This window comes from Sceloporus undulatus, chromosome 6 (genome assembly GCF_019175285.1).
Source record: "Sceloporus undulatus isolate JIND9_A2432 ecotype Alabama chromosome 6, SceUnd_v1.1, whole genome shotgun sequence".
NCBI classification, from domain to species: Eukaryota; Metazoa; Chordata; class Lepidosauria; order Squamata; family Phrynosomatidae; genus Sceloporus; species Sceloporus undulatus.
The window spans coordinates 71981641-72005295 of NC_056527.1; the positions used below are offsets into that span (position 1 = coordinate 71981641).

At 45.0% G+C, this 23655-nt stretch overlaps 1 protein-coding gene across 3 annotated transcripts in view; it reads right to left on the reverse strand.

Moving 5' to 3' along the window:
- Nucleotides 1-23655, reverse strand: part of VWC2 (von Willebrand factor C domain containing 2) — an 85638-nt gene that overhangs the window by 12169 nt on the left and 49814 nt on the right. For all 3 annotated transcript variants that reach the window (XR_006104512.1, XM_042472823.1, XM_042472825.1), the window contains exon 3: nt 21240-21369. Coding sequence is in view for 2 of the 3 variants with exons in the window: in XM_042472823.1 (XP_042328757.1) it covers nt 21240-21369 (130 nt within the window). In the remaining variant the exon portion in view is untranslated. The remainder of the gene's footprint in view (nt 1-21239; nt 21370-23655) is intronic.

Consider the following 23655-nt stretch of genomic DNA (forward strand, 5'->3'; position numbering starts at 1 on the left):
CACTAATTCGTTTCCTCATAGGACATCGGTTTCCAGACTCTTCACATCAACCAATTTAGGCCGCCCTCCTTTGGACCCTACGCTCCAGTTTGCTGCAATGTCCTTTTTGAATTGTGGTGGCCCAGAACTTGACACAATATTCACGATGGGGCCTGACCAAAGCAGAATACAGTGGCGCTATTACTTCCCTTGATCTAGATACTATACATCTATTGATGCAGCTTGAACAATACATTGGCCTTTTTAGCTGCTGCATACATTGTTGACTCATGTTCAGTTGTGGTCTACTTGGACTCCTAGTCCCTTTCACATGCAGTCTCATTCAGCCAGTGTCCCCATCCTATATCTATGGATTTCATTTTTTGCCCTAAGTGAGCCTGTGTTGAAATTCATTTTGTTAGCTTTGGTCCCACTTTCTATTCAGGTAATTTTGAAATTTGATCCCGTCCTCTAGGGTATTAGCTATTCCTCCTATTTGGTGTCATGTGCAAATTTTGATAAGCATGCCCCTTATTCTTTCATCTAAGTCAGGGGTCGGCAACCCCAGCGCCATGGGCCAGATCCGGCAGTGAGGCGGCAGGACCGGCCCCAGCCCGTCCTGCCGCCGATTGCCGCTGACACCAGGCCGCGGGGAGGGAAGGAACAGGGCGGGGGTCCTCCCTCCTCCATTCTTCTCTTTCCGTGGCTGCCAGGCAGCCAGGCGGGCAGGAAGGGGGCAGGGTCCTCCTGCCCCTCCCCTCCCTCTTGCGGCTGCCAGCCGAGGAAGAAGGAGCAGGAGGAAGAGGAGGAAGAAGAAGAGTAGCAGGAGGAGGAGGAGGATTTCCATTCCATTTGTACAGGTCTGTTTTTTTAACATAATAGTGGTATGATGATGATGTGATGATGATGATATCAGTCAGTTTCTGAGACATGCACTCACTCTTTCTGAAGGTGAGACAGTGTGACTTTCCAAAGTGCATTCTGTGTATTTTCGGTGCTTTTAATGCTAAAAGGTCTGCTTTAACAATGATGGTGGTGGTGGTGGTGATGATGATGATGATGATGATATTAATATCAGCCAGCTTCTGAGGCCCAAATGTCTTCCATTTGATCATGCCTAAGAAACATGCATTTATATTTAATATTAAAAATCATCAAATTTTTTCGCATGTCCTCCATTTTTTAAAAATGTGTCCTATATTTGAAAATGTTGCCCTATATTATTTAATTATTTATTTTTTTGGGCGTCGGCCCCCCAGTTGTCTGAGGGACAGCAACCCGGCCCCCGGCTGCAAAAAGGTTGTCTACCCCTGATCTAAGTCATTGATAAGATGTTTGAATAGCACTGGGCCTAGGACAGACAACCTGTGGCACCCCACTGGTCACTTTTCTCCAAGATGAAAAGGAGCCATTACTGAGTAACCCTTTGGGTTCTGCCGGTCAACCAATTACCATCCATTTTAGTAGTTGCCTTGTCTAACTCACTGTTTACAAGTCTGTTTGCAGGAATGTCACGGGGGCTTGTCAAAGCTTTGACTGAAATCAAGATATGCAGTATCCACAGCATTCCCTTCGCCTACAAATGTACATTGACTCATTCGTGAGATGTTGGTTTTCAGCGATAGAAGGCGGGAACATCCTGTAACGGTTGGCTTTCCTTCTCTCACTCTGTCAGGCAGGATATGCTAAAAGAAATTGTCCTGGCCACCACTAGAGGGGCCAACCCCCTTTGGAAGCTCAGTTGATAGAATAGCTTGGTGAACTTAATCAAAACGGTAACAATATAACATGGCAGGGCCCAACATGGCCAACACGGCAGAATCTGGATAATATAAAGAACAGTTAAGAGAATAACAGGGTGACAAGTTAGTGCCAGGAGATAAGTACCATCTAGGGAGGGAAGGATGTTTCCCGCCTTCTATCGGCTGAAAACCACATCTCACGAAGGTGGTCCAATGTACATTTTCCAGCGATAGAAGGCGGGACCATCCTGTGAACAGGATATACTAAAGCTCCCTATTTCTGGGTGGGCAATAACTTCCTGGCTAACGGACTTACAGCCTGTAGTACCTTCTCCCAAATGCAGCTTCAGAAGACTGGAAGAATATATCTATAGTGTTGAACAAATGTGGATGTCGACGACCAAGTGGCTGCCCTAAATATTTCAGTTAAGTTAAGCATTGTGGATAAAGCAGCTGAAGTCGAAGAGCTCCTTGTAGGAGTGGGCTAAACTGGACCTGTCAGAGAGGAACTGATAAGGAGTGGCATGTTGAGATAAAGGATCGAATCCATCTCGATAGGGTGGAGATAATGCCTTTTTTTCCTCTGAATTTTTTGTGGAAATTAACAAAGAGACTATCAGACATACGAAAGTTTTCTGTAATCTTTATGTATATCTTTAGAGCTCTTCGAACGTCGAGGTGATGCCATGTCCTTTCTAAATCTTTTTAGGGTGAGGACAAAAGGAGGGTAATAGGATGTCTTGAGTCTGTGAATATGGAGTTAACCTTGGTGATAAAGGAGGGATCTAATCGTAAGAGTACCGGTCCCTCTGGAAAACACACAGCTCTTGACGAGTGGATAGCGCTCCTATTTTCTGACACCCTTTTTGCAGATGTGATGGCATGAGGAATAGGACCTTCCAAGTGAGATGTTTTATAACTGTAGATTTTAGAGGTTCAAATGGAGGTTGGGTGAGAGCTGACAGGACTGTGTGGAGATCCCGTTGGGATAACGATGAACATGGAGGTCTGATGAGGGAGCGGCCCTCAAAAACCTTCTGATGTAATGTTGTTAGAGAACTTGGACGATTGTCTTTGAGGTAGGACTGAGGTATAGGGCAGAAACCTGTTGTTTTAGGGTGTTTGGTTTGAGGCCCTGTTTAGGTCCATCCTGAAGGTATAACAACGGATAGCCGTAGGTATGATAGATGTCATCATTTTTGACCTTACACAACATCGGGCAAAAGCTTTATAGGAATATGCATGATTCCTTGTAGTGGAGGGCCGCCTAGCCTTTATGATTGTCTCGGCCACCTCTGCTGGAAGGCCATCCGTATCATGTTCTGGCGTTCAATTTCCAGGTGAATGATTGACCACTAGGATCTGGATGATAAATTGACCTTGTGATAGAAGGTCTGGACGGATCGGAAGTTTGAGGATCTGTCTGACATGGCTATGAGTTCGAGAACCAGGGCCTCTGTGGGCAATGTGGTGCTATAGGATCAAGGTTGTTCTTTTTTTCTTGCCTTTTTTAGACACCTGTTGATCATGGATGTGGTGGAGGAATGCTATAGGATTCCCCTCGCCATGGAACATTTAGAGCGTCTATCTGTTCTGGCCCCCTAGGTTTGGAATGGATAGTAGAAGCATGCACTGATTGTTATGGGGATGCGAATAGGTCTATCAATGGTTTCGGAGCCTGATTGTTATCCACCTGAATACCTGGGATGAAGACTCCATTCTGACTGTCTATGTCTTGTCTGCTGAGCCAGTCAGCCCTTGTGTTCAGAGTCCCCTTTATGTGTCTCTTATGGACAGAAGATGTCTTTCTGACCATTGAAGCAGTAATTGAGATTCTCTCATAGGGAGAGTGACCTTGTTCCCCTTGTCGGTTTATGTGTGCTTTTGCCGATATTGTTTGTCTGTCCTGACCAGGATTGGATTGTCCTTATCTGTGGGCAAAGCCATCAGTGCCATTCGTATGGCTCTGAGTTCTAGGTTAGTTTATGCTGTGAGCTTTTTCTTGGTTATTCCATTTTCCTGAGCGAGTATGTTGTCCATTGTCGCTCCCCAGCCCTCAGGCTGGCATCTGTTGTCAGTTAGCGCTCCGAGGGGGCCAGAGCATCTGGCCTCTTGAAAGATTGTGGACATCCACCATTGGAAGGAATGTCTGACTGTAGCATCAACTGGTGGTTTTGGTTGAGTTGATCGGTGTGATGGGACAAAGTGGTCGGGGGGCGGCCTGTGAAGTCTATTAAATATCCCTGTTGTATGGTTGAGAGTACCCACTTGTCCGATGTGATTTCTCCCATATGTGTGAGAAATGAAGAAGCCGACCGCCCCCTTGTGTGTCGGCCAGTGATGGCCTTGTGGAGTTGGGTTGAGCTTGGAGGGTCCAGAGCCTTGGTTGTTGTAGTATTTGGGTTTTCCGAATCCTCAGTTGTGTGGCTGTTGGCGTCCATATGGCTTGCGGTCGTACCATTAGACTTGTTGAATCTTGTGTCCCGAGGTCGAAAGGAGGAGGAATTGTTCTTAAATGGGCGAAAGGAACTTTGGCCTTGGCGAGATGACTGTCTAGCGTCCCTCTTGAGTAAATGGGAGAGCCTTTTTCTTGTCCTTGGTTTCGAGGAGGACAGGGTCGAGGGCGTCACCAAATAGCTTTTGTCCGCTAAAGGGCCATGGTTGGGTTTTGTTTAGACTTGGCATCCACTAGCCAGTTCTTAACCATATCTGTCGCCCTAACAGGTATGGCGCAGCTTGAGCCCTGGCACTCATTGGGATAACGCCTCAGCTGAGAAGGCGAGGACCTTGACTAGTTTTTTTTGTCGGAGTTTGATATGCCTCTGGGTATATCTTGAATAATATCTTTGGCCCATATGAGGCTGGCTCTAGAAAAATTGAAATTGCTGCAAGAGGCTCTAATGGCCAATGATGAGCTCAAAGATTTTTCTAAGTGATGAATCTGCCCCTCTTGTCTTCAGGGATTTTTTAAACGTCGTCACCATCTTTAATAAATGGCGACGAAACTAGCTGAGACACGGGAGCACTACAACTGGGACGAAGTTTGGACATCACAGTTGAGGTAAGTTATTAATACTTTTTAAAAGCTTGTGGACTGGGCCTGCAGTGACTGGCTTTGACCATTCTTCTCTTACCACCTTCATGAACTCGGATTAAAAGGACTTCAGGGGTAGAAGGACCTGGCTTAGTGAAAGATCTCCTTTCCCTGTGGAAGGTCAGGTGCTTGTAGTAGAGGAGCAGGTGTAGGTTCAGCTAGCTCTAAGGCTCTGATGGCGTTTTTTTGAGCAGTATTTGGAAATCATCAGGAACAAATAGTCTAGCAGATGCTGGTGAAAAGGAGTCATCCTCTTGGGCTTCAGCAGATAGCTCATTTAAGGATAATTCACATCCTCTCCTGGAGTGGAGGGAGCCAACAATATCTGCCTCATCCTCCTCAAGGGAGGAGTGGGACAGTAGGATTGATTTGGCCGTTTTGGCTTTGGATGTTTGGCCAGTGTTTGGAAGGAGCACTCTTAAGTTTTTCCCCTTTGGGAATTGGCGCCTAAATGGGGCTTGCCTTGGTGTAAATTACCCCTTCTGAGGAGGGATGGAGTGCCAGGACGAGCGGGAACAGGGGAGGAAGGAGGAGAGGGGCACTAACTTGGAGGGACCCCTAGAACAGTTGGCAAGTGGGGGCGGGAGGGGTCTTTCTGATGGAAAGAAAGGGGGTCTGATGTGGAGAGCGACCAGGTCTCCTGTGGATGGCCTGCCTAAAGCAGCTGCCTGCATAGAATAAGGGAGGCTAATTAAGGGTGGTAAGCTCTGGAGGCAGAGGCTGTAGGGAAGGGCCTGGATGTGCAGGATATTACTCGCGCCTGCATCCTCCTTCTACGATCCGTGGCTTGGCCCAATCCTGGGAGAGAAGTGCACGGTGGGGCTCTGCTTGGTCGGAGACGCGGGTTCTCCCCTCCTCCGACCTGCCCTTTTGTCCCTGGGGTGGCTGGTCTCTTCATCCTCCAGGCTGGAGGACGATGGAGCGTTTGTGAGGGGCAACCAGGACTCTCCAGGCTTGCCTGGGCTGTCTTCTCCATCCCTGTCCCAGCCATGGCAGTCTCCCAGCAGCTCAAGAGTTTAGAGCGAGAGGGAGTAGAAGAAGTGAGGGATAGAGATAAAGGCTAAAAGCAAGGCAAAAAGTTTTGTTATTGTTGTTGTTGTTGTTTGAAAGGCAGAGAGAGCTAGAAGAAAGAAATCTGAGCGAGGCAAGGCAGGAAATGAACTAGGCGTCCAAAGGGGGTTTGCTCCCTCTAAGCGGGGGCACAGGCTTTCTTTTAGCATATCCTGCCTGACAGAGCGAGAGAAGGAAAGTCAACCCGTTCCGAGGATTTCCCGCCTTACTATCCGCTGAAAACTGGTAATTTTTATCAAAAAAAGAGCTCAGATTAGTCTGCAATCATTGGTTCCGAAATCCATGTTGACCTTTTTGTGATTATGGCATTTTCCCTTCTTAAATATTCACAGACTCTCGGGTTAATTATCTGCTCTAGAATCTTTCCTTGTATTGATGTCAACTTAACAGGATGATAATTGTTTGGGATCCGCTTTTTTTTCCTCCGTTTTTGAAGATGGGAAAATGTTGCCCGCCTCCAGTCTGCTGGGACTTCTCCTGTTCTCCATTTGTTTGTCCTCATCCAACAGTACAGCTGCCGAGGTACTGGTTTATATCACAAGTACGCTTTCCTTGAATTAGATGGAAAGGAGTAATAGAGCTGGGGATTATCAGCATACTGATTTCAACTTCACCTGTCCCCGATACCAGACACATCTTCGCAACGGCTTCATGTAGATGTGAAATAGCCAACAAGGATAAGGACTGAATCCTGAGGGGACTCCATTTAGCAATGGCCAGGGACCAGAAGAGGAAGCCCCGGGCAGCACCACTCTTCTGAGAGTGTGCCCTCCAGCTGCATCCCGAAAGGTGACTCAGAAGGATAAACCAAGGCTCTGAGGGTCCGCACAGGAATGGAAGCAGAGCGTAGGAAATGCTTGAGTAATATATAAAGAAGACAAAAAAAGAGCTAGGAGGTCAAGTGAAGAAGAGGTTAGTTGAAAAATAATAATATGAACAGGTTAAGAATGTGGCAAAAATTTGGGTACATGTATGAAATAATTTGTATTGAATTTTGGAGAAGGTAATTCAATAAAATAATATTAAAACACAGAAGGATAACCAAGGCTGATGATATCAAAGCTATTGAGATGTGCAGCAAACCAACTTGCCACTCCCTCGGTGCAGTTTTCATCTAGGTCATCCTCCAAGATAACCAAAGTTGTGTATGTCATATACTAGTCGGAAACCAGACTGAAATGGATCAAGATATCCCACCTCAGCCAGAAATCAATGGATGAAAAAGCACCACAGCTCCAGGACCTTGCCCAAAAATAGTGTTGAAGACATACCACATTATCCATCCTCATTATGGGTACTACTATTCCATTTGTACTAACTGCTCTAGGCTGCGTCCTGTTAAATTCTAGTGCAGGGAGGGCCGAAGAGCTTCGTTGGGCTGAGAAGTCTAAATTCACTCCTTAAACTGCAACGCCTAGAAGGCAAACAGGAGGCAGCCAGAGCAAGTAAAAATGGAATAGCAGCACGATAGGATGTAGTTTTTTGGTGGTTAATCTAGCTAGTGTTAATTTTTTCTTTACTGTTTCATAGTAGCTGTCTAGTGCCTTCTGGACCTGGAGTCCCATCCTCCACCCCCATCTCTTGCTGTTCATTTTGTAATTGTCTCATGTTTTCATGATCGAAGACATCAGAAAGAGTTTATAATGCACTCCCACTTGCACAGTTAACTAACAGTGTAAGCTAGGGGTTCTGCTGCCTGCTGCATTTTTCCAATGACACTGTCACAACAACTAACTACTGCTGCTACGCATAGCAAGCACAGACCGTCTGACAGTGAAACCCCGACCGCCAGCAGTAACACCATCATCAACATAGCCTTGTGCTCGCAGAAGCATGCAAGCCTAGATAAGTAACAGGGTTGAAGTGGCAACCATAGCTACCTTTAATAATAGCTAACTCTGGTGGCAACCATAGCTAACGCTAATGTGATATGCTATCAACAAAACTGTTTCTTACTTTTTTTCAACTATTTCAAACCCAGTCCTGCCTCTTTGTTCCTCGTGTAAAACGTGTAGTCAATTTTTGAGTAATTTGTCGATTGGTCCCCTATTCCATAACACTTGCAACAAGTCACTATACTCTTCTAAATGGCTCTTCTATATAAACTACATCTCAGCAAAACACGTAATCCTTATCCTTTGTTTTCACCTTTAGCCTCTGTAAAAATTATTCTCCTCCTATATATCTCTGCCTAAAATTTCTAGGCACAAGAAAAATAACAAGTACAAGGCATAAGTTACTAATGTAATTCGGTAGAATTATGGTGGTATGAGAGTTTATAAATACTGTAACGAATTTTACTCAAAGCAAGAGAAAAGGTCTTTTCCTACAATAAATGGTCAAATCTGGCACTTCATTCCACAGAGGAATATCTTACTGTTATGGCCAAGTACAAAAAAAAGTGAGTGCATGGTGTCTTGCTAAGCTTCCCCTCGGTGTTTACTTCTTACCATTTGTACAGAGGGGAACAACACTGATCGGGGTTCATATACAGGGTCACACAATCAGTTTTTGAGGACAAAAAGCAGACACTGTGCACACTACTTCTCACATTGACTCCAAAACGGCAATTTCTCACAACGTGAAAACCTGAAAATAAGCCATACTATATTTTAGAGTCGCAGAGGTCAATGGAGGTCAGGCCTGGAGAATCTGTTTTCAGTAGAAACCAAAAGGGCCACCAAGGTGATTCCACACCTCCCAATATTAACTTATGTCCAATGTTATTTCCTCTCTCCCCTCCCCTTTCACCTTGATAGCAGGAAGAGGCCATCCTAGTGTAGTACCTACCACTCTTCCTCCCTGCTGGCAAATCTTTTCCTTTGAGTGAATTGCTGCAGCTGATTGAGTCAGGGGTTTCCAAATAGAGATCACATGCCCTCTGATGAAGGTGTATACAGTGCTTAGGTACAGATATGTCAAGTTTAGCAATATGCCTGAGTGAGAGATGGGGATAGTACATATCCAACTGAGGATGCAGATGGATAAACATTCTCAGGGCACTCAGGTTAATTAAGGGTTCCATTCTACATACAGTATGCCATTCCACACCTGTCTGGATAGATCAAAGAGTGAGCCCCTGGAAACAGGTGTTGGGTGATATGGAAGGGCTGCTGTCTACCATCCCAATTAGTTGTGAAGTCCAGAAGTCTTAATTAAGCTCATTCTCACCAGATAAAAAGGAAGTAGGAATGTAAGGCAGGGGTTCAGTTTGTGTGGCAATCCCAATGAGGCAGGGAAACAAACATTCCACTGAATTCTTCCTCAGTTACACACAATTTTCCTCTTGAGTTACCACCCAAGATCACAAGCCTCTGCTAAATAGGCTACAATGCCCCCCACCCAGAAAGCCAGCTGGGTACACTATCCAGAAAGTAATGAAAGATCTGATACTAGAAATTAAGACCGTGTGGGGGACAGTGGGGCGGTCCCCCACAGAGCCCACCAATGACTGGTGGTGACCAAGGCTGTGCTGTGATAATGTTTTGTTCCACAATCTGGAGAGGAAACTAAACTGAACTTGACACACACACAGCATAGGAAGAGAGATTTTAAAACGCCATTTTGCTGAAGTTGTGTAATGTTGGTGTGTGAGAGAGGATTGAAACTGAGCTAACACAAACACACACACAGCGGGTAGCATGGGAGGAGTTTCAAAACCACCCATGTCTCCAGCAAAATTAGTGGCGGGAAGGCATTTTGCTGTGTGTGTTGTGTGTGGAATTTTGTGTATGAGAGAGAAAACACAATAAATCCCAGGATGTCCTTTGGTTTGAATTATGACTGCTTATACAAAAGGCTTATAATGGTTACTATACAACATCCTGTGTGTCAGGATCATGGAACTCAGTTTCCAGTAACCAAGAGAACATCTTAATGTGATTATAACAAAAGATTTTATTCCAGAGGGTTCCTCGGTCCGGTTTGGTGTTGGAACTGAGAAAATTGCCCCCCTTGATCAGACGTACAAGTCCAGCATCGCAGCCCCCCCTCCCCGCTAAAATCCCAAGCCTTTTTATCCAGATCAAAAGTGCCTTTCATGTTTTTATCTTGCCTTTCTGCATTTCAGTCAAGCGCACTTAGGAGAGCATGCCTGTTTTTACAAAAGCCCCGATCTGCTTGCATAAAACAGGGTCATAAAACCACAAATCTCTCTCACCCCTGGCCATTGTTGCCCGTTGCCTGTTGTTTACCAAGCTTGGCTTCCAGCAGGTTTTTTCATATTCGACTCGCAAAAAACAGCATTTATCCTAAAAGGGGACTATACACCAATGTCATCTTATCACCATATCATATTACGTCACATCATCATATCAATCATGACAGAACCATGCATATGGATATGAACACTGTGTTTGAATATATAATGGAGTAATTCAAAGCCTAGCCATGTTAGTTTTTTGGAAAGTTAGTCGGCAAGGGGTCTTAGAACACCGTTTTGAGACTTTACGAAGAAAGGACGGTAAGCATTGAATAAATTAGTCCCCCTTATACAAGCTTCAGGATTTTCCCAGCTAGAATGGACCCACTGATACGATGGAACATAAATAAGGCCTACCTCTGCCCATGAATTCTATTAGGTGACCATTGGGTTCAACGCTCTCGTCAGCCTCAGAGGAAGGCAAAGGCAACCCCTTCTGAATAAATTCTTTATTTTTATTTTCCCTGTCTTGAAAGTCAAGTTTTTTGGGAAGAATTTGGGATCCTCCAAAAAAAAATAAAAATTTCCTCAAAAAAAGTTTGATTATACACACACTGTCAGGAACGCTGGCAAAAGTTCCTCTTCAAGCAATAAAGCAGGTCAAGGACTAAAGTCAAACAAGAAATTTACTGATAACAAAGGAAACCCACAGGCAGGTCCTAGTGGCTTTTTTGTGGGTCTAAAGTTACAAATTATACCATGGACATTAGAGTGTTTTTTACAATCCCTCCGAATCCTAAAGTCCCATGGATGTTATGCCACTGGTTGGTTTTAGATAACTAGCTGGGAATGTATCTAATGTTCAAGGATGTGTCTTGAGTGAGGCGTAAGTTTGTTATTGTGACCTAGCTAAGTGGGTGTGGTGTGGGGGAACTAATGGGGTGGAGAAAGGAGGGGGCATGTTTAAAATGTAACAGTTTTCCTCGGAAGCCTCAGACTCTGAAAAAATGTGTTCAGATCACTACTTCAATGCGCGTACATAAACTTTCTACTTTTGGTATAATTGTGCTTGTGGACCATTGACGAGGATGCCAAACCTCACACCAATAAAATCAAAAAGAAAGGGGCAAAAAATTTAATAACAGAATATGGACCAGCCACAAACCAAAAAGAATATCCAAAATAAGTTACAAATACTTATTATTATTACTTTATGGTATAAAACACCATAAAATCTACACGGCGCTGTGCAAAACAGTAAATCAAGAATAAAAAAGCCCGCCCTATGGCAATACAATCAAAGTTAAAGCAAAAAAGTAAAAACATCATATAAAACAAGTTAAAAACAGCAATATCCCGATGGAGTCAAGCATCTGAACAACCAGTACACAATCAACAGACTCCCTGGGAACGCTTCCCTAAACAATATGATCTTTACTTAACTCGGCTTTGAAGCGGGTGAGAGACGTGTTGAGTCGTGCTTGTAAGGGGGGGAAAAAGTAGGTTCCAAGAGTGAGGGGAGGCAACGAGAAGGGTCCTAATCTCCGGGATGGGGAGTGGGAAATCATCCTGGACTGGATAAGACCGACATGGGCTACCAGAACAGAGGGAACGAGTGGGGGTAGGGAAAAGAAGTTCGGAGAGATAGGAAGGGGCCAGCCCATGCAAGGGCTTTAAAGATGAGGCAGAGAACTTGTACTGAATGCGGAAGGGAAAGCCCGAGGCCAGTGAAAGGATGCCAATAGGGGGGAGATATGGTCATATCGGCGAGCGAGTGAGATATACGAGCAGCTGAGTCTGACCAGAAATCATGGGTGTTAGGTTGAGAGAGAGGAAGCCCTGCCAAGAGAAGGTTGCAGTAGTCAATCAAGGACCCCTAGGGCAGGGACCAAGTCTTTGCAGTAGAAGCAGAGAGGTAGGACGGGATTTTGGAAATATGATGAGGAAAAATCTACAGACCTTGGCTGTGCCTGATCTGAGGGATAAGTGACAGAGAAAGAGTCGAAAGTGAAACCAGACTGCGGGCTTTCCTGAACCGGCTGATAGAGATGTGTGTTGACAGAGATAGAAAAGGATATTGAAGGGTGGGCTTAGGAGGGAGACAAGAAACTCCGTTTAGACATGTTGAGCTTCAACGCCGATGGTGCATCAGTGAGAGAACAGCTGTCAGACAAGAGGAAACTTGCTGCTCGACCCTGGCGAAAGGTCAGGAGTGGAAAGATACAATGGGTATCATCAGCGTACAGATGATAACAGAAACTGAAAGACTGATACTTTACCAAGAGAAAACATGTGGTAAGAGAACAAGAGGGAACCCAAGAACAGAACCCTGAGGAACTCCACAAACAGTAGGGGAAACAGAGGACGAAGTCCGGGCCGACCCGAGAACCACTGCAAAAGATCTAGCTGACAGTAAGATTTAAACCCATCGAGAATGGAGCCGAGAAGCCAAGGGCAGAAGTAAGTCAACGTAAAGAACAGTGGTCCACGTGTCGAAGGCTGCAGACAGATCGAGGAGGACAAGGATGAATTAAAGGCCATTCGCCTTGGCCCACAAAGATCATTCGAGATCCTTGGTGGGGCGCGTCCTCTGTGAGAGTGCCGTGGGCGGAACCAGACGGGAAAGGGTCCAATGGAATTGGTTTCGAGAAACTCAAGACACAGCGAGAGTAGGACAACGCGTTCCAGAACCTTAAAGAGAAGGAAAGAAGAGAGATCGGCCGGCGATAGCTAGACAAGGAAAAAGGGTTTAAAGTCGAAGGCTTTCATGGCCGGCATCCATAGTTTTTTGTGGGTTTTTCGGGCTATGTGGCCATGTTCTAGCAGAGTTTCTTTCTGATGTTTCGCCAGCATCTGTGGCTGGCATCTTCAGAGAATGCTTTGCTTGGAAAAATTGGGTGCATATATACTGTGTGAGCCTGGGAATGCAGGAGTGATTTGCATGTGTATTGTTCTGTGTTGATGGCTGGCCTCAGCCTGGGAGGCTAATGCAAACGAGGACATTAGCAGACATTAATCCTTGTTTGTATTAGCCTCCCACCTCTTAACCTTCTCTTCTCCAGGCTAAACATCCCCAGCTCACTAAGTCGTTCCTCATAGGACATGGTTTCCAGACTCTTCACCATTTTAGCCGCCCTCCTTTGGACACGCTCCAGTTTCTCAATGTCCTTTTTGAATTGTGGTGCCCAGAACTTGACACAATATTCCAGATGGGGCCTGACCAAAGCAGAATACAGTGGCACTATTACTTCCCTTGATCTAGATACTATACATCTATTGATGCAGCCTTGAATCACATTGGCCTTTTTAGCTGCTGCATCACATTGTTGACTCATGTTCAGCTTGTGGTCTACTTGGACTCCTAGATCCCTTTCACATGCAGTCTCATTCAGCCAGGTGTCCCCCATCCTATATCTATGGATTTCATTTTTTGCCCTAAGTGAGCCTGTGTTGAAATTCATTTTGTTAGCTTTGGTCCCACTTTCTATTCAGGTAATTTTGAAATTTGATCCCGTCCTCTAGGGTATTAGCTATTCCTCCTAATTTGGTGTCATGTGCAAATTTGATAAGCATGCCCCTTATTCTTTCATCTAAGTCAGGGGTCGGCAAACCCCAGCCCACGGGCCAGATCCGGCCCAGTGAGGCGGCAGGACCGGCCCCAGCCCGGTCCTGCCGCCGATTGCCGCTGACACCAGGCCCGCGGGGGAGGGAAGGAACAGGGCGGGGGTCCTCCTCCTCCATTCTTCTCTTTCCGTGGCTGCCAGGCAGCCACGGGCAGGGCAGGAAGGGGGCAGGGGTCCTCCTGCCCTTTCCCTCCCTTCTTGCGGCTGCCAGGCCGAGGAAGGAAGGAGCAGGAGGAAGATGAGGAAGAAGAAGAGTAGCAGGAGGAGGAGGAGGATTTCCATTCCATTTGTACAGGTCTGCTTTTTTTAACAATAATAGTGGTGATGATGATGATGATGATGATATCAGTCAGTTTCTGAGACATGCACTCACTCTTTCTGAAGGTGAGACAGTGTGACTTTCCAAAGTGCATTTCTGTGTATTTTCGGTGCTTTTAATGCTAAAAGGTCTGCTTTAACAATGATGGTGGTGGTGGTGATGATGATGATGATGATGATATTAATATCAGCCAGCTTCTGAGGCCCAAATGTCTTCCATTTTGATCATGCCTAAGAAACATGCATTTATATTAATATTTTTAAAAAATCATCAAATTTTTTCGCATCTCCTCCATTTTTTAAAAATGTGTCCTATATTTGAAAATGTTGTCCTATATTATTTAATTATTTATTTTTTTGGCGTCGGCCCCCCAGTTGTCTGAGGGACAGCAACCCGGCCCCCGGCTCAAAAAGGTTGTCTACCCCTGATCTAAGTCATTGATAAAGATGTTGAATAGCACTGGGCCTAGGACAGAAACCTGTGGCACCCCACTGGTCACTTTTCTCCAAGATGAAAAGGAGCCATTACTGAGTACCCTTTGGGTTCTGCCGGTCAACCAATTACCAATCCATTTAGTAGTTGCCTTGTCTAACTCACATTTTACAAGTCTGTTTGCAGGAATGTCACGGGGGACCTTGTCAAAGGCTTTACTGAAATCAAGATATGCAGTATCCACAGCATTCCCTTCGCCTACAAAATGTACATTGACTCATTCGTGAGATGTTGGTTTTCAGCGATAGAAGGCGGGAACATCCTGTGAACGGGTTGGCTTTCCTTCTCTCACTCTGTCAGGCAGGATATGCTAAAAGAAATTGTACGTGGCCACCACTAGAGGGAGCCAACCCCCTTTGGAAGCCTCAGTTGATAGAATAGCTTGGTGAACTATATCAAAACTATAACAATATAACATGGCAGGGCCCAACATGGCCAACACTGCAGAATCTGGATAATATAAAGAACAGTTAAGAGAATAACAGGGTGACAAGTTAAGTGCCAGGAGATAAGTACCAGTCTAAGGGAGGGAAGGATGTTCCCGCCTTCTATCGCTGAAAACCAACATCTCACGAAGGTGAGTCAATGTACATTTTTCCAGCGATAGAAGGCGGGACCATCCTGTGAACAGGATATACTAAAGCTCCCTATTTCTGGGTGGGCAATAACTCCTGGCTAACGGGAAACTACAGCCTGTAGTACCCTTCTCCCAAATGCAGCTTCAGAAGACTGGAAAGAATCTAATCTATAGTGTTGAACAAATGTGGATGTCGACGACCAAGTGGCTGCCCTAAATATTTCAGTTAATGAAGCATTTGTGGATAAAGCAGCTGAAGTCGAAGAGCTCCTTGTAGAGTGGGCATAAACTGGACCTGTCAGAGAGGAACCTGATAAGGAGTGGCATGTTGAGATAAAGGATCGAATCCATCTCGATAGGGTGGAGATAGATGCCTTTTTTCCTCTTGAATTTTTGTGGAAATTAACAAAGAGACTATCAGACATACGAAAGTTTTCTGTAATCTTTATGTATATCTTTAGAGCTCTTCGAACGTCGAGTGTATGCCATGTCCTTTCTAAATCTTTTTTAGGGTGAGGACAAAAGGAGGGTAATATGATGTCTTGAGTCCTGTGGAATATGGAGTTAACCTTGGTGATAAAGGAGGGATCTAATCGTAAGAGTACCGAGTCCTCTCTGAAAACACACAGCTCTTGACGAGTGGATAGCGCTCCTATTTCTGACACCCTTTTTGCAGATGTGATGGCAATGAGGAATAGGACCTTCCAAGTGAGATGTTTTATAACTGTAGATTTTAGAGGTTCAAATGGAGGTTTGGTGAGAGCTGACAGGACTGTGTGGAGATCCCAGTTGGGATAACGATGAACCATGGGAGGTCTGATGAGGGAGGCGGCCCTCAAAAACCTTCTGATGTAATAGTTGTTAGAGAACTTGGACGAATGTCTTTGAGGTAGGACTGAGGTTATGGCAGAAACCTGTTGTTTTAGGGTGTTTGGTTTGAGGCCCTTGTTTAGTCCATCCTGAAGGTATAACAACAGGGAATAGACCGTCGGTATGATAGATGTCATCTTTTTGACCTTACACCATCGGGCAAAAGCTTTATAGGAATATTCATACATCCTTGTAGTGGAGGGCCGCCTAGCCTTTATGATTGTCTCGGCCACCTCTGCTGGAAGGCCATCCTGTATCATGTTCTGGCGTTCAATTTCCACGCGTGAAGATTGAGCCACTAAGGATCTGGATGATAAAATTGACCTTGTGATAGAAGGTCTGGACGGATCGGAAGTTTGAGGACTCTGTCTGACATGGCTATGAGTTCGGAGAACCAGGGCCTTCTTGGCCAATGTGGTGCTATTAGGATCAAGGTTGTATTTTCTTTTCTTGCCTTTTTTAGACACCTGTTGATCATGGATGTTGGTGGAAAGGCGTATAGGATTCCCCTCGGCCATGGAACATTTAGAGCGTCTATCTGTTCTGCCCCCTAGGTTTGGAACTGGGAGTAGAAGCATGGCACCTGATTGTTTATTGGGGATGCGAATAGGTCTATCAATGGTGTTCGGAGCCTGAGTGTTATCCACCTGAATACCTGTGGATGAAGACTCCATTCTGACTGGTCTATGTCTTGTCTGCTGAGCCAGTCAGCCCTTGTGTTCAGAGTCCCCTTTATGTGTTCTGCTTTTATGGACAGAAGATGTCTTTCTGACCATTGAAGCAGTAATTGAGATTCTCTCAATAGGGAGAGTGACCTTGTTCCCCCTTGTCGGTTTATGTGTGCTTTTGCCGATATGTTGTCTGTCCTGACCAGGATTGGATTGTCCTTTATCTGTGGAGCAAAGGCCATCAGTGCCATTCGTATGGCTCTGAGTTCTAGGTAGTTTATGCTGTGAGCTTGTTCTTGGTTATTCCATTTTCCCTGAGCGAATATGTTGTCCATTGTCGCTCCCCAGCCCCTCAGGCTGGCATCTGTTGTCAGTTGGAGCTCCTGAGGGGGCCAGAGCATCCGGCCTCTTGAAAGATTGTTGGACATCCACCATTGGAATGAATGTCTGACTGTAGCATCAACTGGTGTTTTTTGGGTTGAGTTGATCTGGGTGATGGGACAAAGTGGTCGTGGGGCGGCCTGTGGAAGTCTATTAAATATCCCTGTTGTATGGTTGAGAGTACCCACTTGTCCGATGTGGATGTCTCCCATATGTGTGAGAAATGAAGAAGCCGACCGCCCACTTTGTGTGTCGGCCAGTGATGGCCTTGTGGAGTTGGGGTTGAGCTTGGAGGGTCCAGAGCCTTGGTTGTTGTAGTTATTGGGTTTTCCGAATCCTCAGTTGTGTGGCTGTTGGCGTCCATATGGCTTGCGGTCGTACCATTGAGACTTGTTGAATCTTGTGTCCCGAGGTCGAAAGGAGGAGGAATTGTTCTTAAATGGGCGAAAGGAACTTTGGCCTTGGCGAGATGACTGTCTATCGTCCCTCTTGAGTAAAGATGGGAGAGCCTTTTTCTTGTCCTTGGTTTCGAGGAGGACAGGGTCGAGGGCGTCACCAAATAGCTTTTGTCCGCTAAAGGGAGCCATGGTTAGGTTTTGTTTAGACTTGGCATCCACTAGCCAGTTCTTTAACCATATCTGTCTCCTAACAGGTATGGACGCAGCTTGAGCCCTGGCACTCAATTGGATAACGCCTCAGCTGAGAAGGCGAGGACCTTGACTAGTTTATTTTTTGTCGGAGTTTGATATTGCCTCTGGGTATATCTTGAATAATATCTTTGGCCCATATGAAGGCTGCTCTAGAAAAAATTGAAATTGCTGAAGAGGCTCTAATGGCCAATGATGATGCTTCAAAAGATTTTCTAAGTGATGAATCTGCCCTCTTGTCTTCAGGGATTTTTAAAACGTCGTCACCATCTTTAGAATAAATGGCAGACGAAACTAGCTGAGACACGGGAGCATCTACAACTGGGACCTGAAGTTTGGACATCACATGTTGAGGTAAGTTATAATACTTTTTAAAAGCTTGTGGACTGGGCCTAGCAGTGACTGGCTTTGACCATTCTTCTCTTACCACCTTCATGAACTCTGATGTAAAAGGAACTTCAGGGGTAGAAGGACCTGGCTTAGGGAAAGATTCTCCTTTTCCCTGTGGAAGGTCAGTGTCTTGTAGTAGAGGAGCAGGTGTAGGTTCAGCTAGCTCTAAGGCTCTGATGGCTTTTTTTGAGCAGTATTTGGAAATCATCAGGAACAAATAGTCTAGCAGATGCTGGTGAAAAGGAGTCATCCTCTTGGGCTTCATCAGATAGCTCATTTAAGGATAATTCACATTCCTCTCCTGGAGTAGGAAGGGAGCCAACAATATCTGCCTCATCCTCCTCAAGGGAGGAGTGGGACAGTAGGATTGATTTGGCCTTTTTGGCTTTGGATGTTTGGCCAGTGTTTGGAAGGAGCACTCTTAAGGTTTTTCCCGCCTTTGGGAAATTGGCGCCTAAATGGGGCTTGCCTTGGTGTAAATTTACCCCTTTCTGAGGGAGGGATGGAGTCCAGGGACGAGCGGGGAACAGGGGAGGAAGGAGGAGAGGGCACTAACTTGGAGGGGACCCCTAGAACAGTTGGCAAGTGGGGGCGGGAGGGGTCTTTCTGATGGAAAGAAAGGGGGTCTGATGGTGGAGGAGCGACCAGGGTCTCATGTGGATGGCCTGCTAAAGCAGCTGCCTGCATAGAAATAAGGGAGGCAATAAGGGTGGTAAGCTCTGGAGGCAGAGGCTGTAGGGAAGGGCCTGGATGTGCAGGGATATTACTCGCGCCTGCATCCTCCTTCATACGATCCGTGGCTTGGTCCCAATCCTGGGAGAGAAGTGCACGGTGGGGCTCTGCTTGGTGCGGAGACGAGGGTTCTCCCTCCTCCGACCTGGCCCTTTTGTCCCTGGGGTGGCTGGTCTCTTCATCCTCCAGGCTGGAGGAACGAATGGAGCGTTTGTGAGGGGCAACCAGGGACTCTCCAGACTTGTCTGGGCTCTCTTCTCCATTCCCTGTCCCAGCCATGGCAGTCTCCCAGCAGCTCAAGAGTTAGAGCGAGAGGGAGTAGAAGAAGGTGAGGGATAGAGGAGTAAAGGCTAAAAGCTAAGGCAAAAGTTGTTATTGTTGTTGTTGTTGTTTGAAAGCAGGAGAGAGCTAGAAGAAAGACGTCTGAGCAGAGCAAGGCAGGAAATGAAACTGAGGCTTCCAAAGGGGGTTGGCTCCCTCTAGCGGGGGCACAGGCAATTTCTTTTAGCATATCCTGCCTGACAGAGCGAGAGAAGGAAAGTCAACCCGTTCACAGGATGTTCCCGCCTTCTATCGCTGGAAAACTGGTAATTTTTATCAAAAAAAGAGCTCAGATTAGTCTGGCATCATTGGTTCTCAGAAATCCATGTTGACCTTTTTGTGATTATGGCATTCCCTTCTAAATATTCACAGACTCTCTGTTTAATTATCTGCTCTAGAATCTTTCCTTGTATTGATGTCAGACTAACAGGATGATAATTGTTGGGATCCTCTTTTTTTCTCCTTTTTGAAGATAGGGACAATGTTTGCCCTCCTCCAGTCTGCTGGGACTTCTCCTGTTCTCCATTTGTTTGTCCTCATCCAATCATTACAGCTGCCAGGTACTGGTTTATCACAAGTACAGCTTCCTTGGAATTAGATGGAAAGGAGTAATAGAGCTGGGGATTATCAGCATACTGATTTCACCTGTCCCCGATACTCAAGACAACCTCTCGCAACGGCTTCATGTAGATGTTAAATAGCACATGATAGGACTGAATCCTGAGGGACTCCATTTAGCAATGGCCAGGGACCAGAAGAGGAATCCCCTGGCATCACCCTCTGAGAGTGCCCTCAAGCTGCATCCCAGAAAGGTGACTCAGAAGGATACCAAGGCTGATGATATCAAAAGCTATTGAGATGTGCAGCAGAACCAACTTGGACACACTCCCTCTGTGCAGTTTTCATCTCAGGTCATCCTCCAAGATAACCAAAGTTGTGTCTGTCATATAACTAGGTCTGAAACCAGACTGAAATGGATCAAGATGATCCACCTCATCCAGAAATCAATGGATGAAAAGCCACCACATGCTCCAGTACCTTGCCCAAAAATGAGATGTTGAAGACATACCACATTATCCTCATTATGGTACTACTATTCCATTTTTACTGCTCTGGCTGCTTCCTGTTAAATTCTAGTTCAGTGAGGCCTAAGAGCTCTTTGGCTGAGAATTCTAAATGTCCCTCCTTAAACTGCAAATCCTAGAATGCAACAGGAGGCAGCCAGAGCAGTAAAAATGGAATAGCAGCACTATAGGAGTGTAGTGTGTTAATCTAGCTAGTGTTAATTTTTTCTTTACTGTTTCATAGTAGCTTTCTGAGTGCCTTCTGACCTGGGAGTCCCATCCTCCACCCCCATCTCTTGCTTCATTTTGTATTGTCTCATGGTTTTCATGATCGAAGACATTCAGAAAGAGTTTATTAATGCCTCCCATTGCACAGTACTAACAAGTGTAAGCTATGGTTCTGCTGCTGCATTTTTCCATGAGCACTGTCACAACTACTACTGCTGCTGACCAGTAGCACAGACCTGTCTGACATTGAAACCCCTACCGCCAGCAGTACTACCATCAACATAGCCTTGTGCCTCGCAGAAGCATGCAATCCTAGATAGTAACATGGTTGAAGTGGCACCATAGCTACCTTTAATCATAGCTAACTCTGGTGGCACCATAGCTAACGCTATGTGATATGCTATCAAACATTTTTCTTACTTTTTTCACTATTTCAAACCCAATTCTCCTCTTTAGTTCCTCTTTTAACTCTGTAGTCATATTTTTTATTTGTCTATATGTCCCCTATTCCATCACCCTTTGCAACAAGTCCACTATACTCTCTAATGGCTCTTCTAGTATAATGACTACATCATCAGCAAACACTTTAATCCTTATCCTTTTTTCACCTTTACCTCTGTAAAATTATTCTCCTGCTATATATCTCTGCCTAAAATTTCTAGCAGCAAGAAAAATAACAAGTACAGGCATAAGTACTAATGTAATTCAGGTAGAATATGTGGTATAGAGAGTTTATAATACTGTAACTAATTTTACTCAAAGCAAGAAAAATGTCATTTCCTACAATAAATGTCAAATCTGCACTTTCATTACCACATAGGAATATCTTACTGTTATTGCCAAGTATGAAAAAAAAAGTGAGTGCATGGTGTCTTGCTGAAGCTTCCATCTGTTACTTACCATTTTTACAGATGGGACAACACTGATCTGGTTCATATACAGGGTCCACACAATCAGTTTGAGGACAAGCAGACACTGTGCACACTACTTCTCCATTGACTTCACAACGGCATTTCTCACACGGTGAAACCTGAAAATAAGCCATACTATATTTTAGTCCAGAGGTCAATGGAGTTCAGGCCTGAGAATCTGTTTTTCATTAGAAACCAAAAGGCCACCAAGGTGCTTCCCACCTCCCAATTTAACTTATGTCCAATGTCATTTCTCCCCTTTCACACTTGATACAGGAAGAGGCCAGCCTAGTGTAGTACCTCTTCTCCCTGCTGCAAATCTTTTCCTTTGAGTGAATTGCTGCAGCTGATGAGTCAGGTTTTCCAAATAGAGATCACATGCCTCTGATGAGAGGTGTATACCATTGCTTCTGTACAGATATGTCAAGTTAGCACATATGCCTGAGTGAGAGATGGGGATAGTACCTATCCAACTGAGGATGCAGATGATAACACAATTCTCCTGGCACCAGGTTTAATTAATGGTTCCATTCTACATACAGTATGCCCTGCCACACCTGTCTGGATAGCATCCAAAGGATGTGAGCACCTGGAAACAGGTGTTGGGTGATATGGAGGTCTGCTGTCTCCATCCCATTAGTTGAAGTCCAGAAGTCTTAATTAGCTCATTCTCACCAAGATAAAGGAGTAGGATGTAAGGCAGGGGTTCAGTTGTTGGCAATCCCATGAGGCAGGGAAACAAAACATTCCACTGAATTCTTCCTCAGTTACACACAATTTCCTCTTGAGTGTACCATCCTAAGATCACAGCCTCTGCCTAAATAGGCTACATGCCACCCAGAAAGCCAGGCTGTGTACCACTATCCAGACAGTAATGAAAGGATCTGATACTAGAAATTAAGACGTGTGGGGGACAGTGGGCTGTCCCCACAGAGCCCACCAGATGACTGGTGGTGACCAAGGCTGTGCTTGATATGTTGTCCACATCTGGAGAAAGAAACTGAAACTGAACTGACACACACACAGCATAGAAGGAGAGTTTTAAAACCCATTTTGCTGAGTGTGTATGTGTGTGTGAGAGAGATTGAAACTGAGCTAACACAAACACACACACAGCTGTAGCAGGAGAGTTTCAAAACCCACCCATTCTCCAGCAAAATTAGTGGCTGGAGGCATTTTGCTGTGTGTGTGTGTGTGTATTTGTGTATGAGAGAGAAAACACAATAAATCCCAGGATTCCTTTGGTTGAATTATGACTGCTATATCAAACTGCTATAATGGTGTACTATACATACATCCTGTGTGTCAGGATCAGTGGACTCAGTTCCCAGTAACCAAGAGAACATCTTAATGTGATTATAACAAAAGATTTTATTCCAGAAGTTCCTCTGTCCACGGTTTGTGTCGGAACTGAAAATTGCCCCCCTTGATCAGACTTACAAGTTCCCATCATCCAGCCCCCCCTCCCCGGCTACAATCCCAAGCCTTTTATCCAGATCAAAGTGACCTTTCATGTTTTATCTTTCCTTTCCTGCATTATCATTCAATCGCACTTAAGGAGAGCATTCCTGTTTTTACAGCCCCGATCTGCTTGCATAAAACAGGGTCATAAAACCACAAATCTCTCTCACCCCTGGCCATTTGCCCGTTGCTGTTGTTTCCCAAGCTTGGCTTCCAGCAGGTTTCCTATTCTACTCTCAATAAAACAGCATTTATCCTAACACTATACACCATGTCATCTTATCACCATATCATAATTACGTCACATCATCATATCATCATGACAGAACCATGCATATGGATCTGACACTGTGTTGAATATAATGGAGTAATTCAAAGGCCTAGCCATGTTAGTTTGGAAAGTTAGTCTGCAAAGGGGTCTTATAACACCTTTGAGACTTATGAAGAGAAAGGAGCTGTAGCATTGGAATAAATTAGTCCCCCTATACAAGCATTCAGTGATTTATCCCAGCTAGAATGGACCCACTGAATCTATGGAACATAAATAAGCCTACTCTGCCATGGAATTCTATTAGGTGACCTTGGGTTCACGCTCTCTCAGCCTCAGAGGAAGGCAAAGGCAAACCCCTTCTGAATAAATTCTTTATTTTATTTTCCCTGTCTTAAAGTCAAGTTTATTTGGGAAGAAGATTTGGGATCCTCCAAAAAAAATTTCCTCAAAAAAAGTTTTATTATACACACACTGTCAGGAACGCTGTGCAAAAGTTCCTCTTCAAGCAATAAAGCAGGTCCAGGACTTAAAGTCAAACAAGAAAGTTTACTGATAACAAAGGAAACCTCACAGGCAGGTCCTATGGCTTTTTGTGGGCTCTAAAGTTACAAATTACACATGGACATGTATAGTGTTTTTTACAATCCCTCCTCCTAAAGTCCATGGATTTATG